The sequence below is a fragment of the Cydia fagiglandana genome, chromosome 8 (assembly GCF_963556715.1).
Source record: "Cydia fagiglandana chromosome 8, ilCydFagi1.1, whole genome shotgun sequence".
NCBI classification, from domain to species: domain Eukaryota; kingdom Metazoa; phylum Arthropoda; class Insecta; order Lepidoptera; family Tortricidae; genus Cydia; species Cydia fagiglandana.
Window position 1 is genome coordinate 16301360 of NC_085939.1, and position 17085 is coordinate 16318444.

At 43.3% G+C, this 17085-nt stretch overlaps 1 protein-coding gene across 5 annotated transcripts in view; it reads left to right on the plus strand.

The window, feature by feature from the left end:
- The window catches only part of LOC134666737 (teneurin-m), a 668228-nt gene that overhangs the window by 645860 nt on the left and 5283 nt on the right, over positions 1 to 17085 (plus strand). For 3 of the 5 annotated variants that reach the window (XM_063523982.1, XM_063523984.1, XM_063523981.1), the window contains 15 exons: positions 2466 to 2627; positions 3297 to 3590; positions 3810 to 3959; positions 5022 to 5516; positions 5884 to 6161; positions 6249 to 6465; positions 6549 to 6953; positions 7079 to 7414; positions 7765 to 7972; positions 9203 to 9229; positions 10554 to 10770; positions 11284 to 11460; positions 11799 to 12207; positions 12642 to 12891; positions 13204 to 16990. In XM_063523982.1, the coding sequence (XP_063380052.1) occupies positions 2466 to 2627; positions 3297 to 3590; positions 3810 to 3959; positions 5022 to 5516; positions 5884 to 6161; positions 6249 to 6465; positions 6549 to 6953; positions 7079 to 7414; positions 7765 to 7972; positions 9203 to 9229; positions 10554 to 10770; positions 11284 to 11460; positions 11799 to 12207; positions 12642 to 12891; positions 13204 to 16990 (7412 nt within the window). Of the gene's footprint in view, positions 1 to 2465; positions 2628 to 3296; positions 3591 to 3809; positions 4093 to 4185; positions 5517 to 5883; positions 6162 to 6248; positions 6466 to 6548; positions 6954 to 7078; positions 7415 to 7764; positions 7973 to 9202; positions 9230 to 10553; positions 10771 to 11283; positions 11461 to 11798; positions 12208 to 12641; positions 12892 to 13203; positions 16991 to 17085 lie in introns of all 5 variants that reach the window. The other 2 variants (XM_063523986.1, XM_063523985.1) reach the window with 2 other exon arrangements.

A 17085-nucleotide genomic window follows, 5' to 3' on the forward strand; every position in this document is an offset into this window, starting at 1 on the left:
CCTAATACTAGTTCAAATTACCTCCAATGAAATTTAAATCTTAATGAAATGGAATAGAGTTTCTTTTATTTCGTTTCGTTCGATTTTAAAACAAAACAAATTCAACTCTATTTTCTAATACCGTTGATTTAAATTCGATTGCCAATTTTCCTTGTATGGTGGGGCCGCTAGAGGTTAATGACTATTTCGTTTAATCACAGCGACATTTTTCATTAGGAGGCTTAAAATTGTTTAACTTCTAATTACTAGCAAACGAATCGTTTGAAAGGCCGCGCCACAAAGTGCCGGCGCGGCGATATTATCGAGAGCACCGCCATTTTCTTTCGCCAAAACGCGGTGGGGCGTTCGGAAAAAAACAACACAAAAACCCTTTTAAAATTAATTGAGTTTTCTTGCGGCTACATCGGCTACAATAAATTAATTAACGCTCGAAGGAATCTTTAAAATTTGTCGAGGATCAAAAGTTGGTAGGCAGAGGGCGAGTGGGGCGGACAGATAATACTTCGATTTTCCATTAGCTTGTATTAGTGATGGGAGAGGCCCGGCGCTCCCCGCTGAAGAATGGCTGAACTAATATATTTCCTCCATAAGAAACTACCGAAACACGCGATCTCGATCCATTTGCATGGCCGCCGCCGCCGGCCGAGTGCCGCTATTTGTTTATGAACCATTACGACAACAATATTCGCTCTTTACAGTCTTTATTGAATTTCAACTTGTAAATTTCCGTGGATGGAATTAATTGAATCTTTCCTTGTTCCTAATGGTCGCTTTTGTTCCTATCGCTAGGAGCTGATTAATTTTGTTAAGGCTTTTAAAATAACAAATGAGCTTCTTGGTAGGTTCACTAAAACACGTCTTCCTCCTTCCTTAAGTTACTTTTTATAAAAAGTTTTCTATTACATTAACTGTCTACCTATAGGCACTCTGTATGTTTAGGTATTTAAAAAAACCGGGCAAGTGCGAGTCGGACTCGCGCACGAAGGGTTCCGTACCATAAAGCAAAAAAAAAATGGAAAAAAATGCAAAAAGAAAACGGTCACCCATCCAAGTACTGACCACGCCCGACGTTGCTTAACTTTGGTCAAAAATCACGTTTGCTGTATGGGAGCCCCACTTAAATCTTTATTTTATTCTGTTTTTAGTATTTGTTATTATAGCGGCAACAGAAATACATCATCTGTGAAAATTTCAACTCTCTAGCTATCACGGTTCGTGAGATACAGCCTGGTGACAGACAGACGGACAGACGGACAGACGGACAGACGGACGGACAGCGAAGTCTTAGTAATAGGGTCCCGTTTTACCCTTTGGGTACGGAACCCTAAAAATGTAAACAAACCATTTGTACATTGTCGGGTAGTTTTATTAACATTTATTGGTTAACCAACCAAATACATAACCGCCTGGATCTGTCAATGAACGGCCTGACTTTAACCTACATTATTTTATTATGTAATGTTTTCATCTACCGTCAACTTGCTTAAGTAGATTTTGTTTACTTTTATTTAAATATCCAAATACATATAGTAAATGGACCTTTGACCCGCATTCACGTGGCCGGGCTGCGAGTACCTGAGCATTCGAGTGTCAAGGACTTAGCTAGGTACATTTAACTAGGAACGGTTCCTTGAAGCCTTGTTGACCTTTTCTGTACCTTCAAGTGAAAGCAAACAATGGATACCCACGCAGATGTTAATAATAGACATACTCGTAATAGTGTAATTTTCAGACATAAAGTTTTAGACTAATGTTACAATCTTTACCAGCCGTATGCTCGTTTATATAATATGTAGTACCTATCTACACATATATATATATATATATATATATATATATATATATATATATATATATATATATATATATATATATAAGACACTAAGAATCTCCTTAATCCTAATTTTAATAGTTATCACTCCAACGTAAACACCAACTAACTTATACAGCTACATACTTATGTATGTATGACTTATTATATGATAAATGACAGAATGGATTCAGAGCGAATCTCCATGTGTCGCGACGTAAAGTCTCTAAAAGAGTATTTCCCAAACTATCGGCCTGATTCCAACTTTAAAATACGTCAGTTAATAGATCTAGAAAAGATTTGGATTAGATATGTCAGTGTCAAATGTGACGTTTGTTCAAACAAAAACATCGCTTTTGACACTAACACATCCATATCGTTTCAATATCTATTAATTGACGTATCTTAAAGTTCGAATAGGGCAGTATGGGTCGCAAGCAAATATTGAGTGGGCCCTGAAACCTGAAACTGCTACGTAATCTGAACGATACCATTAACATTTAGGCCACTTATTAAGACGGCCAAGAGATGGGTCTCGGTAGTTTTTGTTAGGTGGGTTGGATCCCAGTCAACTTTGGGGACCACTAGTCTAAAGTGTTGATAGTACTGAAAGATGTCGCCACCGGTCCTAAAACCTACGTTTTTTTGTGTGCAGGTTGCTTGCTGGACGGGACGCGCCCGCCACCCGATGTGCCCCCGCGCAACCCGACCATGTCGCGACTGAACGGCCGCATCACCGGCAACCCCGCCGACTTGGCCGACTTCGAGCCCTCGTGTCTCGTGCGCACGCCCTCTGGCAACTTCTACGTGCCTTCAGGTACGAAGTTTCTTCCAAAAATGGCATTTTAAAAAACATTTACATTATATATACTTTTTCTTAAAGCCTTCAAAGAATCGGATTCGTCAAAACAAATTAGCCCGACCCCAACGGGATTTGTGCTAAATATTACATTTTAATTAGGTAATTATTAAAGAAAAAAGGTGATGAGATCTTCATCTCCCCAGCGTTATCACTGCATTTTGCTACTTTGGGTTCCGCTTGCCAACCTAATCCGAAGATAAGACATGCACTAGTTTTTACGAAAGCGACTGCCATTTGACCTTCCAACTCAGAGGGAAAACTGGGCCTTATTGGGATTAGTTCGGTTTCTTCACGATGTTTTTCTTAATCCTAAACTTAATCCCAAGGTTTGACATGCACTAGTTTTTACGAAATCGACTGCCATTTGACCTTCCAATTCAGAGGGGAAACTGGGCCTTATTGGAATTAGTTCGGTTTCTTCACGACGTTTTCATTCACCGAAAAGCGATTGGTAAATATCATATAGGTAATGTTTCGTACATAAGTTCCAATAAACTCATAGGTACGAGCCGGAGTTTGAACCCGCGATCTTCGATTTGAAATTCGCACGCCTTACCACTACCACCAACGCTTCCCTAATTCACTTCACTAATTACTAATTACGTGAACGTTATATTTTTCCAGGCGACATACAGAAGAATCCATCGATGGATTACAAATCAAATTCCTCGTGTAGTAGTCCAGGCAAGGACAAGAGCACCCTCGAGAGGATGGACCGTAACGAGCGGCACCCCGCCTTCGGGGCTCCGGTTCCGGTCCTCCCCGTCAGGAATAACCTGCGAGCGACCCACTTCCCCCCGGCTGCCTCGCGGTTCCACTTTAGGAAAGGCCTCTCTTCTAGATGTTCCTGGAAGTGTACTGCTGTAGTGTTCATAGTGTTGTTCGTTCTTCTTTTAGCAATTGCGTCTTATACATCAGGTACATTTATTTTGTTTCTCTTTGCGTGTAAGCTTTGTGTCAACTATTACAAATTGTCGGTTTCTGGCCACTTATATATTTTGTTTTTAAAAGAAAATCAAATTAAGTATGAACAATTTATTTCATTATTTTATACGGCTAACCAAAACTCACACGCTTTATCACAGTTATTTTTTACCAAAACCGCAATGAAAACTATAAATTGCTTCTTTTCCGCAGCATCATACTTCGTGACCTCATATCATAACGCGAACCCATGTTCAGTGGTCGTTGGCGAGTCCACTGAGGTGTTTCCGGCGTCGAAAGCGACGACGCTGGAGTCCAACAAGTCTCTAGCACGACCGCACCAGACGCCGGCCACTGGCTCAGGTAAACGCGCTCGCCGAAGTGTCGACGAGCATGCTAGTGAACCACCTTCTCTTTCTTCTTCGGACACTTCCGCTGTAGATATGCATGAGCTAATCACGCCTTCTGTGGACACCTTTAGTGTAGTGCATGGTGTATCTGAAGGCGAAGAAGACCGGGGCGACGTTCATGTGTCTAGTGTAAGTGTAGATAACACTGGTGTGCTAACCGATGTAGAGCTTAAATCCACAACCAACATTGAACTTGGAACGACAACCGACATACCGCTTAATATTAAAACAACGACGCTTAATAACCCTCCTGCGGACAATACTGAAACTAATAACCCAACTACAGAAACGACTACTGAGGCTAATAATCCTATAGAAGCAATAACGGAAGTTAATCATACAGTGGAAGCTAGTACTGAAACTAACAAACAGTATACTAGTACTGATGTGGTGAACGTAGTAACTAACGAGCCTGATTCACTCATTAATATACCGCCAGAGATTGCGCCAAAAACAAAAATCGATCATGATAATATCGCTTATGAACCTGAAGCCATGCAAAGTGATTCACTTTCATCCGTTTTGTGGCGAGGATTGCAAAGAGTTAAATATTTAAAGTTAGAATCACAATTAGAAGAAGTGAACGAGGAACTGCATATTAAAATCAATGAATCTGAAGATATTGATAATGATCTTGGGAAACTCCATTATGATACTGAACGGAATGAAGACCAGATTGTTACAACATCAACTATAACTGCAGTACCAGTAACAACTGCAGGGCCAATCATTTCAGAAACCAAAACTAAAATAACTACCTCTACGTCAAGTGAAATTAATAAAACACCTAAAAAGCATGTTATGATTTCCACGGAACCATCACTGAGTGTAACTAACTTTAACAACCCAATAGATAGTAATTCAACTGATAACATAGATGCCGAAGGATCTACTGTAAATTTTGCCGAATCCAAGACCCCGGAAGTACCTAACTCAAAACATGTTATGATTAATCTTACAATATCGGCCGATGGTGCAGACAACTCTGCTTACAAACCGCTTTATTCGTTGACAGTGAAAGTACCTACAGATGGCGAAAGCAATGAGTTACCAAGTGTTCGCATAACTCCAGTAGATGTGGCACCAACCGAATCGACTTTCAACAATCCGAGAACAATAGAATCAACATTGAATCCAGTGACATCAGCACCACCTAAAACTATTTTTGAAGGGGGAACTTGTGAATGCACTTGTCCGGTTTGCGATGGGTCGGGAGACGGCTCATATGACGATTATTATGATAAACCGAGTACTGACAAGTCAGTATTCGAAGAGACTTCAAAAACTACAGATATCTTCTCAACATTAAATTATAATACGACCGAAACGACTACAGAAGGTGAAACGTTAACCTATGAAACAACCAGCGAAGAGGCATCAACGCTGACTGACTCGACTGATTCCACAACTGACCTCACCACGGAAACAGCAACCGAAAGCCCGACCACCACTGAAGCACCGAAATGTGTATGTCCAAAGGTTACTCCACCACCCATACTTATTTTGGAAGGTGAGGTCACAGAATTTGATTCGAAACACGATAACTCACTAACTGTCATACAACCATTTACCTCTATAGGTATAGGGTCTTCAAATGAAGATGTGTTAACCCTTTTAATCAGCATGTTTTTCTATATTCATTATGGGTTGAGGGATTACTAACGGTGCACGTTTGTAAACCGCATGCGCTTGTAATTAGGTACATTTCCAACATTTAACATTAGAATTTTAGATTTGCACTGCTCTTAGTTTTGAGTATTAGATTAGCACCTTGGTAGGTACGATTTACAATTTCACCACATCATCGCATGATGAAACGAAATGTGATTATTCTTGAGCTTTAAGAATACCAAATTAACGTATATCTTATGTTCTAGGTGCGCGAACATTCCCCGCACAGTCGTTCCCGCCAGACGGGACGACATTCAAACAAATTAACTTAGGTGAAAAATTATCAGAAGAAATCCCTCCATATAGTTACTGGAACATGCAGTTCTATCAGTCAGAAGCTTCTTACGTCAAGTTCGACTACATGATACCTCGGGGAGCTTCAATTGGCGTGTATGCGAGGCGAAATGCTTTGCCCACTCATACGCAATACCACTTCCTTGAAGTCCTTAGTGGTTTCAAGGCGAGATCCACGAGAGCTTCACATGTAAGTTGTAAACATATATTCCTGACTCAAATTATTTGTAACGTCTAAATATATGCAACTAACATTAATTTTACGTCACATTTTCAGCCATCCGTAAAGAAAGAAGTAACGCATTACATGGAGCAAGGCCACTGGTTCCTATCGCTTTACAACGACGACGGCGACCCCAGGGAAATATCCTTTATCGCGGCGGTGGCTGAAGACATGACCCATAATTGTCCTAACGGCTGCTCAGGCAAGGGTGAGTGCCTCATGGGCCATTGCCAATGTCAGCCAGGATTTGGAGGAGACGACTGTAGCGAGAGTAAGTATAACTCATTTCAAAGGATAGATTAACTTTGAAATCGAGATAACCAGCCTCATTTAACTCATACAATATGATTACAGGTGTATGTCCAGTTCTATGCAGTCAACGCGGCGAATACATCAACGGTGAATGCCAGTGCAACCCCGGCTGGAAGGGCAAAGAGTGCTCCCTCCGCCACGACGAGTGCGAAGTGCCTGACTGCAACGGCCACGGCCACTGCGTGAACGGGAAGTGTTCCTGTGTGAGGGGCTACAAGGGGAAATTCTGCGCCGAAGTCGACTGCCCACACCCGACCTGCTCGGGCCATGGGTTCTGCATCGAAGGGGCCTGTGTCTGCAAGAAAGGGTGGAAAGGCCTGGACTGTGCGACTATGGACAAGGACGCGCTTCAGTGTCTGCCGGACTGCTCTGGACATGGGACCTTTGATGTTGACACGCAAACTTGCACGTGCCATGCTAGGTGGTCGGGCGAGGATTGCTCCAAAGGTAATTTTTGTTGTTTTGTTTTCAGAATTAAAATATACTGCGACGATGATAATACATATCATTTTCCATCTTTTGATTCCTTTGGCAGGAATATGCACTTATTTGTTCTTTCACAAAATTTTCAGAGGTGTGCGACCTCGACTGCGGCCCGCACGGCAGATGTGTGGGAGAGTCATGTGTCTGTGACCCCGGCTGGACCGGCGAATTCTGCACGTCTAAACTCTGCGATGCGCGCTGCAGCGACCACGGACAATGCAAGAATGGAACCTGCCTCTGCGTGTCTGGCTGGAACGGGAGACATTGCACGCTAGAGGGCTGTCCACGAGGCTGTGCCGGCCATGGCCAATGCCGAGTGGCCAATGATGGCCACTGGGAGTGCAAATGCTTCGACGGCTGGGACGGCCCCGACTGCACAACGCTGAAAGAGCAGATTTGTGATGATGGAAAGGATAATGATAAAGGTAAATTCATTTTTTATCTTTATTAGGGACTTGTACTTTATTAAAGAACAATATTTGATTTGATGAAATATAATGAGTGGACACAACATGACATTAGCTCAACACCAAATTATATTTAGTTATAAGTACTAAGGGATATCTACTTCTATTTCTGAATTAATTCAAAAGAAGTTTCTTTTCAATTAATTAATTAATTAATTAATGGGTAGAGTATGTGCGGAAAGAGAATAGTCGTAGAATGTTTTGGTTCCCATATATTCCACGACTTTACTCTTTTCGCACATACTCTGTCATCAACACACCCAGTTTTAGGACTTAAATAAAATAAAACCTTTAACCATGACTTTCAGATGGCCTTGTGGACTGCGAAGACCCGGAATGCTGTCAATCCGTCGCCTGCAAGGGCAGCCAGCTCTGCGTGTCGTCTCCCAAGCCCACCGACATCCTGCTGCGGAAGCAGCCGCCCGCCATCACGGCATCCTTCTTCGAGAGGATGAAGTTCCTCATCGACGAAGGTAGTCTGCAGAACTATGCCAAGCAGGAGACCTTTAATGAGAGGTGAGTATTCGTGGTTGGTGTTATGTGTCACAAAACTATCAGCAGCGGTGTCATGGTCGCATTTTTATCACCTGCCATGCCATGTGTCACTTTCGCACTTACATATTTGTTAGAACGTGACAGGCATAGTGACAAATGATAAAGAGACGACCATCTTAGCCCTACAGGTTGAGTAAAAATGACAATGTCGCCTTTGACTTATTGTTAGAAGACTACAGACATTTTTACCCCTCCTTTCCCGCTCGTTTTGTCCGTGGGAATATATGCATAAATTTTATTGTTCGGTCATGTCATAACAATATTATTCTATTTTTTTTTAATAGAACAGTAAAAATTATGACCATATTTAGAATATTTTTAATAGGAACAGTTGACATGAATGTTCAACATTTTAAATCTATCCAGATTATATTATATTACGCCTTAAATTATGACTAAACGTCATGGGAAATATTCAATACCTAATTATTACCTGTGTCAACTTTTCCTATAATATATGTTACTTAATACTAATAACTCTTGTGAGCAAAATTAACGAAATATCTGTTATAATATAAGATACGCAATGTTGTGCCCCAGTCAATCCCAATGTTTTATTTACATTTTAAGAGTGCGACACAGTTTTTGCTTTGATTTTCAAACACTCGAAGCGAATTTATGTTTGATATTACATGTTACAAAATTAACAAAAATGGCGGTAGTACGTATTGACACCACAGTGATTGTCTAAAATTAGTCAAGACCTTTGAGTCTCTCAAAATGTGCACTTCTGAAGCCACACCTGTCAGTAGCCGCACAACTATAATTCCTACCTTAATATTTAGAGAGTTACTCGAATGCACGCATGCAAGCGTTTCTAGCAATTTCCAATTCCTGAATGGATCTGCTTGCCATTTTACAAAAAAAAATTCGATAGTACCTTTAATAGAATGCCTTCTGGTCCCATTGAATTTGAACTATAAGTATAGGTATTCGAAGATTAGAACTGAAGGCCCTTTCTTTTGGATACTAATATACAAATCTCAGTTAAAATCATTTTGGAAAGTTAAGGGCCTGTTATTAACCAAGTCAATAGCAAAATTTTACTTGGTCAGTCACTGTGGTATCCCTGCCAGCCCAATTGGCACATGCATGTCCTCTATGTACTATATATTTACCTACATCTTCTAAATTAACATATATGTAACGGTACTCATCTCTGTTTCTGTCCGCCCTTCTAACGCTGCGCAGTATGTTTTGGAATCACTTCAATACGAGGTAAGAAAGTTGTAGGATTGTGTGTGTGCGACTATAATAGGGTTGTAGACAAATTATAGAAGCCAGTATTTTGAATATTATGCTGATAGTCTGTGCGGGAAGAGAAGAGTCGTGGAATGTATTAGGCCCCATACATTCCACGACTCTTGTCTTTCCGAATAGACTCTAACCTGACCAGGCGGTCTAGCATAAGTTGTGTTCTCGCGCGCGAGTCCATACTTGAAGTATGGAGTTGCGCGCGAGATCGCAACTCATGCTAGCAGGTCTGATGCACCTTCATCAACCTTCATAAACTAAACCTGAATTTTTGTATTGTTTCTATGATCCTTTGATAATAATAAGAAATTTCCGTTAATAATTTCACTGGCTTCTATTATGTTCCTATTGATACAGTACATACTCTTACACTAGTTTTTATTTTATTAATAATAATTATATAACCGTAGGTTCTAATTGGCAACATATTATATTTTATGTATATATGTATTATGATTGTTGTTTGCATGTGTTTTGCATTAATGTATTTAGTTACCTATTATACCGTGTCCTGTGAAATATGTGTTACGCTTTTTATTTTATGTGATATACTTATAATCAAAGAGTCATTGATAATAAAAGAGATGATGTACACTTTAGGCAAAATCGTGGCCAATTGTTTGACAGCTGAAATAGATAGCGCTGTACCGCGCTATCTACACCAGCTGTTAAATTCGAAGCACGAATATGTCTTAGATTTTACGCATCCTATACTATCAATAAATGTTTGCTTATAATGAAATATTTTATAGTAAGTACCTTAAAGGGTTTTTTGTAGGTAGAGTTAGTAAAATTATATAAAATATGTTTGAAGCACTTTGAGAACCTTTTTGAAGTATGTCCCTAAAGGTTTGACAAAAGTAGTTGTTACGTAATACTAGTTTATTAACTAAATCAATCATAAGTAGTTAGATATAATAGATATACAATCACTTATATAACAGTACAGTCAATTATGATAAAGTTTCATTAGAAAAGTACCCATTCATGTAGTTGAAACTTATCCAAAATTCCCAAACATAAATTTAAAACCCTAATATTCCACGGTTATATTCAAAGCTAATTAATAATTTATAGTTTGTCGCTTCAGAGTAATAATAAAATTGTTCGGCACCCCTGATTTAAACTATTATTAGCAAAAAAATAAGATCCCGACGAATTGACAACCTCCTCCTTTTTTGAAGTCTTAAAACATGCAATTTTCTACAAGCGGTGGGTGAACATTATCCTCCAGAGAACGAGTTACCATCTTACACTTTTACTTTACCTAAATATATAATGTCCACAGCCGTTCCGCGGTGATCCGAGGCCGCGTGGTCACCTCGCTGGGCTCGGGGCTGGTGGGCGTGCGGGTGTCCACGTCCACGCCGCTGGAGGGATTCACGCTCACGCGGGACGACGGCTGGTTCGACCTGCTCGTGAACGGCGGTGGCGCGGTCACCCTACACTTTGGACGGGCGCCGTTCAAGCGCTCCTCGCAAGTTGTCTTCGTGCCTTGGAATGAGGTATGTATGCGTACTGTTAATCTTAAAGTCTCAGGCGGTTTTCACATTGGATGCGGATATGCTATACGTTCATAGCGCTGTTTCGCTCACACGCCGGAGTCGGAAAACCTCTCAAATTCCACTGACGCATATGTCTAAATTTAATCAGCTGGACTATTTGTCAATTTCAATCGTGACGAAGAAGTGGTTATCGAACCATTTCTAGAGCGTCCATTGTCCGAGTGAATGGCCTACCTAAGCACAGTACCTTCAGCTTCGTCTATCTCACGTAGCGACCTATCATGATATATAAAGTTTTTATTTACTAAAGTTACTAAGCTCACACATACACCGGCACTTTGAACTTTCCGTCAACACGTTGTTAATTGAACCGAGATACTGTCAATCTGTAGCCAATCTGCCACTGCGCGGTGATTGGCTACAGATGACATTCGGGGCGGGATGGGGTGTGTCCGTTCTCTATGAAATATTACTTAGTCTGTGCTAGAGGTTAAGCATGTTCGCCATTTGCAGGTTGTGATAATCGACTCGGTGGTGATGACGACGGCGGACGAGAAGGGCGGGTCGGGGCCGCCGCAGGCGTGCCTGGCGCACGACTACGACGCCATGAAGCCCGTGGTGCTCGCCACGTGGAAGCACGGCTTCCAGGGCGCCTGTCCCGACAAGAGCGCCATACTCGCCGAGTCACAGGTAATGGCGACCGCCAAAACAAACATTATCAAGTTATGACTTTTTCTTTTGTCGGTGGAGTATCTACTCCCAGCTCTCTTTGACTTTTTGATACGACAGCGACACGGCCCCCAATTTTTCTTACTTGGCCATATCTGGGTCTGCCTCTACCATTGTATCCCCTTCCAAAATAGTTTTTGTCGCATAAAATGCCCAATATTTTTTTCCATGTCTGTTTTCTACGGTTTCCAGGATAGCTTTTCTTTTTTTCCCTCTTCGCAGCATCTTATTCGTGATATTTTTCTGTCCAAATTTTGTCTTTTAGAATATTATCTCTCATGGTGAAATTATTCTTTCAGGTCGTTCAAGAAAGTCTCCAAATCCCCGGCACCGGATTAAATCTGGTATACCACAGCTCTCGGGCTGCTGGCTATTTATCCACCATCCAACTTCAACTGACGCCGGAAAAAGTACCTCCAACTTTAGCCCTCATCCATCTGAGGATCACAATCGAAGGAATCCTCTTTGAAAAGACGTTCGAAGCCGATCCCGTCATCAAATTCACGTATCCGTGGAACCGGTTAAACGTGTACCGGCAGAGAGTGTATGGAGTCACCACGGCGCTGGTGAAAGTTGGCTACCAATACACGGACTGTAAGGACATCATCTGGAACGTGCAGACAACGAAACTGAGCGGGCACGATATGAGCATATCTGACGTCGGCGGCTGGAATCTCGATATTCATCACAGATACAATTTCCATGAAGGTAAGTACTTAACTCGTAATTAGATTTAGTCTGGATTTAGTATTGCAGGGCTAGATTTAGTTTATTACGATCAATAACACGAAGTCTTAGGGACATTTAAATGTATTACATGGTTAATACATGGTTAACACGATAATATAGTTATATTATCTGATTCGTCGTATCTTTTTCATTTCTACGCGATATCTTCGGGGATTATGATCAAAACAATCATTCATACTCGTATCGAGAGCAACGTGAACCGCCATAAGAGTTATTAAATTCCAATTAGCTTCTACCGTTCCTCCACGACGGATCAGACTTTGCAGCGACAGCTAGCTTAGATAGACTACCCGAGGATAAAGTTTCTGACTCGCTATTCCTCCGTTTTTATACCTAAGGGCTACTCCCACGACGGACCACCGGAAGATGAAGTTTCGTGATGTTCTTCTCAGGTATCCTGCAGAAGGGCGACGGCACGAACACGTACCTGAAGCACAAGCCGCGGCTGATCATCACGGCCATGGGCGACGGGCGGCAGCGCGGGCTGGAGTGCGCGGAGTGCTCGGGCGCGGCGCGGCGCCGCCGCCTGCTGGCGCCCGTGGCGCTCGCCGCCGGGCCCGAGGGCGCGCTCTACGTCGGCGACTTCAACCTCGTGCGCAAGATCAAGCCCGACGGCGACGTCGTCACCCTCGTCAAACTCAAGTGAGTGTTCAGTGTTCCGTTTGTGTCTTGCTAATATACCGATGATTACGGAAACAGATGCACCGAAAATACACATACCTACATATGTATCTCCCATTATCATCTCGTCGACTCGACAAAACTCGTCGCAGCGACTAAGAATCGATCCCGATCCTCTGGGCACCCTGAGTTGTGCGTCTTGTAGTGTATTACACCAATTTGAAGAAAAAAACATACTATAGAACATTGCTTAAGTACTTAAAGTAAAACTTCTAAAATATTTTTTTGGACTCCTCTCTGCGTACCTACATCATATTTATTTTTCTTTTGCAGCGCGACTCGAGTCTCCTACCGGTACCACATGGCCCTGTCCCCGCTCGACGGCACGCTGTACATCTCCGACCCGGAATCCCATCAGATCATTAAAGTCCGCAACACCGAGGACTACAGCGACCCCGAGCACAACTGGGAGACGGTGGTCGGCTCCGGCGAGAGATGTCTGCCCGGCGACGAGGCGCACTGCGGCGACGGTGCTCTAGCCCGAGATGCCAAGCTGGCCTACCCGAAAGGAGTGGCGGTATCCATTGACAACGTCCTATACTTCGCCGACGGAACTAACATTCGCATGGTCGACAGAGATGGCATCATCACTACAGTCATCGGCAATCACATGCACCGAGCGCACTGGAAACCGATCCCTTGCGAAGGAACCTTAAGCGTAGAGGAAGTCCATCTGAGGTGGCCCACGGAACTAGCGATTAATCCTTTGGACAACAGCCTCCATATCATCGACGATCATATGATTCTACAGATGGCTCCGGATGGCAGGGTTAAAGTGATCGCTGGACGTCCCCTACACTGCCCGTCGCCGCTGACCGGCTATGATATGGAACTGGCCACTTATGCTACTTTGGTGATGCCGCAGAGCATTGCCTTTGGAGCTGCCGGGGACTTGTACGTAGCTGAAAGTGATTCTCAGAGGATAAATAGAGTGCGTTTGATAACTACTGATGGCAAAATCTCCCTTTATGCTGGCGCGGAATCTAAGTGCAACTGTTTGGAACGCGGCTGCGATTGCTTCGAGGCAGATCATTTCCTAGCTTCCAATTCCAAGTTCAATACGATCTCAGCCGTGATTGTGAGCCCGGACGGCATCGTGCACATAGCAGACCAGGCTAACTATAGAATCCGATCAGTCATGGCCAGTATACCCGACGCCAGTGGATCCAGAGAGTATGAGATATATTCACCCGATACGCAGGAAGTGTACGTTTTCAACAGATTCGGCCAGCACATTATGACAAAGAACATTCTAACCGGCGAAAATAACTATGTGTTCACTTACAACGTAAACACAAGCAACGGCAAGTTGAGCACAGTTACCGACGCGGCCGGTAACAAAGTCTTCCTCTTACGTGATTATGCCAGCCAAGTCAATTCGATAGAGAACACCAAGGGACAGAAATGCAGACTCAAGATGTCCAGAATGAAAATGTTACAAGAATTACGAACGCCCGACAATTTTAATGTAACCTTCGACTATCACGGTACCACTGGTTTACTTAAGGCTAAATACGATAGCACCGGACGTAGCTACATCTACAAGTATGATGAGTTCGGTAGACTAACTTCAGCCGTTACGCCGACCGGCAGAATCATCAACTTGACCTTCGACCTGAGCCTTAAAGGCGCCACGGTTCTGGTGAGCGAAAACAATAAGAGACCCATTTCTATTCTCATTAAGGGTTCTTCTGTTAACACTAAGGTCGGAGAAGCAGAAAAGAAGACGATCATTTCTACGGACGGTAGCATCTCCACCAGTATGCCGTGGGGACATGTAATTTCAACGGACACAGTTCCGTACACAATTCTCTCCGAAATAGATCCCATTTTGGGCGAAAGCTACCCCGTGCCCGCGAAGCAGAGAACTGAAGTTGGCGGTGATTTAGCAAACCGATTTGAATGGAGATACTTCTTGCGCAGATTGCAATCTAACAAAGGAAAGAGCAGCAAAGCCGTGGCTCAGATCGGTCGCAAGCTGAGAGTAAACGGTGAGAACCTTCTAACGCTCGAATACGATAGAGACTCTTCTACTGTAGCTGTATTTATGGATGATAAGGTGGAGTTACTGAACGTCACGTACGATAGAACTGCCAGGCCCGTGAAGTGGGGACCGCGGAATGGAATCTTCGCCGAGGTTGAACTGGAGTATGACAGATTTAGCCGACTCACCAGCTGGAGATGGGGCGATCTAAATGAAACCTACGGTTTTGACCGAGCTGGCCGATTGCACGAGATCAAATACGGTGACGGGTCGTCCTTGGCCTATTCCTTCAGGGACATGTTTACAAGTCTTCCACTTAAGGTCACGACTCCTAGAGGCAGCGATTATCTGTTAGACTACGACGACTCTGGCGCGCTCCAGAACTTGACCACACCAAGAGGACACATCCACACCTTCGCACTGATGACTTCGCTAGGCTATTTCAAGTACCAATATTTCTCGCCGATGAATAGACATCCTTATGAAATCCTATACAACGATGACGGACACATTTTGGCTAAGATCTTCCCGCACCAATCTGGCAAGATATTGTACGTGTACGACCAGGCGGGTAAGTTGGAGACGATACTGGCTGGCGCGTCCGCTATCCGCTACGTGTACCACGAAAATACTCACCTGGTGAAGAATGTCGAAATAACGGACCCCGATTACGATCTCAAACAGGACTATAAATACCATGCCGGCATTCTCAAAGACGAGAAGATGAAATTCAACTCCAAGAGTGGTCTTAACAATGCCCACTTCAAATATCAATATGATGGCAACGCCAGGCTTTCAACGATTGACGTTAACATTAACAGCAAGGAAATGCCCCAGTTGAGGCTGAAGTACAACCAAAACTTGGGTACCTTAGAAGGAGTAAGCGACTTGAGGATCTACAGGAACACGTTCAATCGATCCGTCATGCAAGACACGAGCAAGCAATACTTCACCATCACCGACTACGACGACCACGGCAGAATAAAAACGGTGCTCATGAATATTAAATCATTCGATGTCTTCCGCCTCGAACTTGAATACGATGCCAGAAACAGAATCAAGTCTAAAAAGATGCTGATCGGCGATACGTCTTCCAGCGAACGAATCAGTTACAACTTCGACGGACATCTCATGGAAGTGGTCGGCTCCGAAGACGATTGGAAATATGTTTACGATGAGAACGGCAACGTGATTGGTGTGATCGAGCACGGAGAGAAGCGGTACCTGGGCTACGATATCGGCGACAGGGTCGTCCAGTACGGCGACATAGAGTTCAGCAGCTACGACGGCCGAGGCTTCGTTATCAGGAGGGGAGAACAGAAATACCGCTACAATTCCCGAGGACAGTTCGTGCATGCCTTCGAAAGGGACAAATTCCAGATGTGGTACTACTACGATAACAGAAACCGACTGGTGGCCTGGAAGGACGATAAGAATAACGTCACCCAATTCTTCTACACCAATCCTCAAACTCCTAATCTGATCACACACATGCATTATCCTAAAACCGAGAAGACCGTGAGGTTCCTGTATGACCAGAGGAACTTCCTTACTTGCATAGAAACGGAAGACCAGAGGTTCTATGTCGCCACAGACCACAACGGCTCGCCGCTCGTAGTGTTCGACGTCAACGGCGAGATCATAAAAGAAATCAAACGCAGCCCCTTCGGAAAGATAATCAAAGACACCAACCCCGGTTTCTACGTGCCCGTAGACTTCCACGGCGGTATATTTGATTACAACACGAATCTAGTCTATCTGGACAACAGGCTGTACGACCCGATAGTCGGGCAATGGATGACGCCGAGCTGGGAACACTTGGCGACCAAACTCAGTCTTCCAACGGATATTTTCATCTACAGGTTTAAGAACAATGATCCGATAAATAAGAACCAGAATGTCCCGTACATGACGAACCTGGGCAGCTGGCTGGAGCTGTACGGCTACGATTTAAGCAAGATGATGGGATCGAGATACATCACCGACATGATCTTCCAACCGATAACTTCCGTGACGGCGCCGCATTTGGCGCCCGATTTCGGTGTGATGTCTGGTCTTCAGTGCATCATTGAAAAGGTAAGTCCAATCGAGTGTCGAACCATCCTTAGTCACATTTAGAATATTGATGTGCCGTCGAAGATTACAAAATTGCGAAATTTCTACATGGTAAA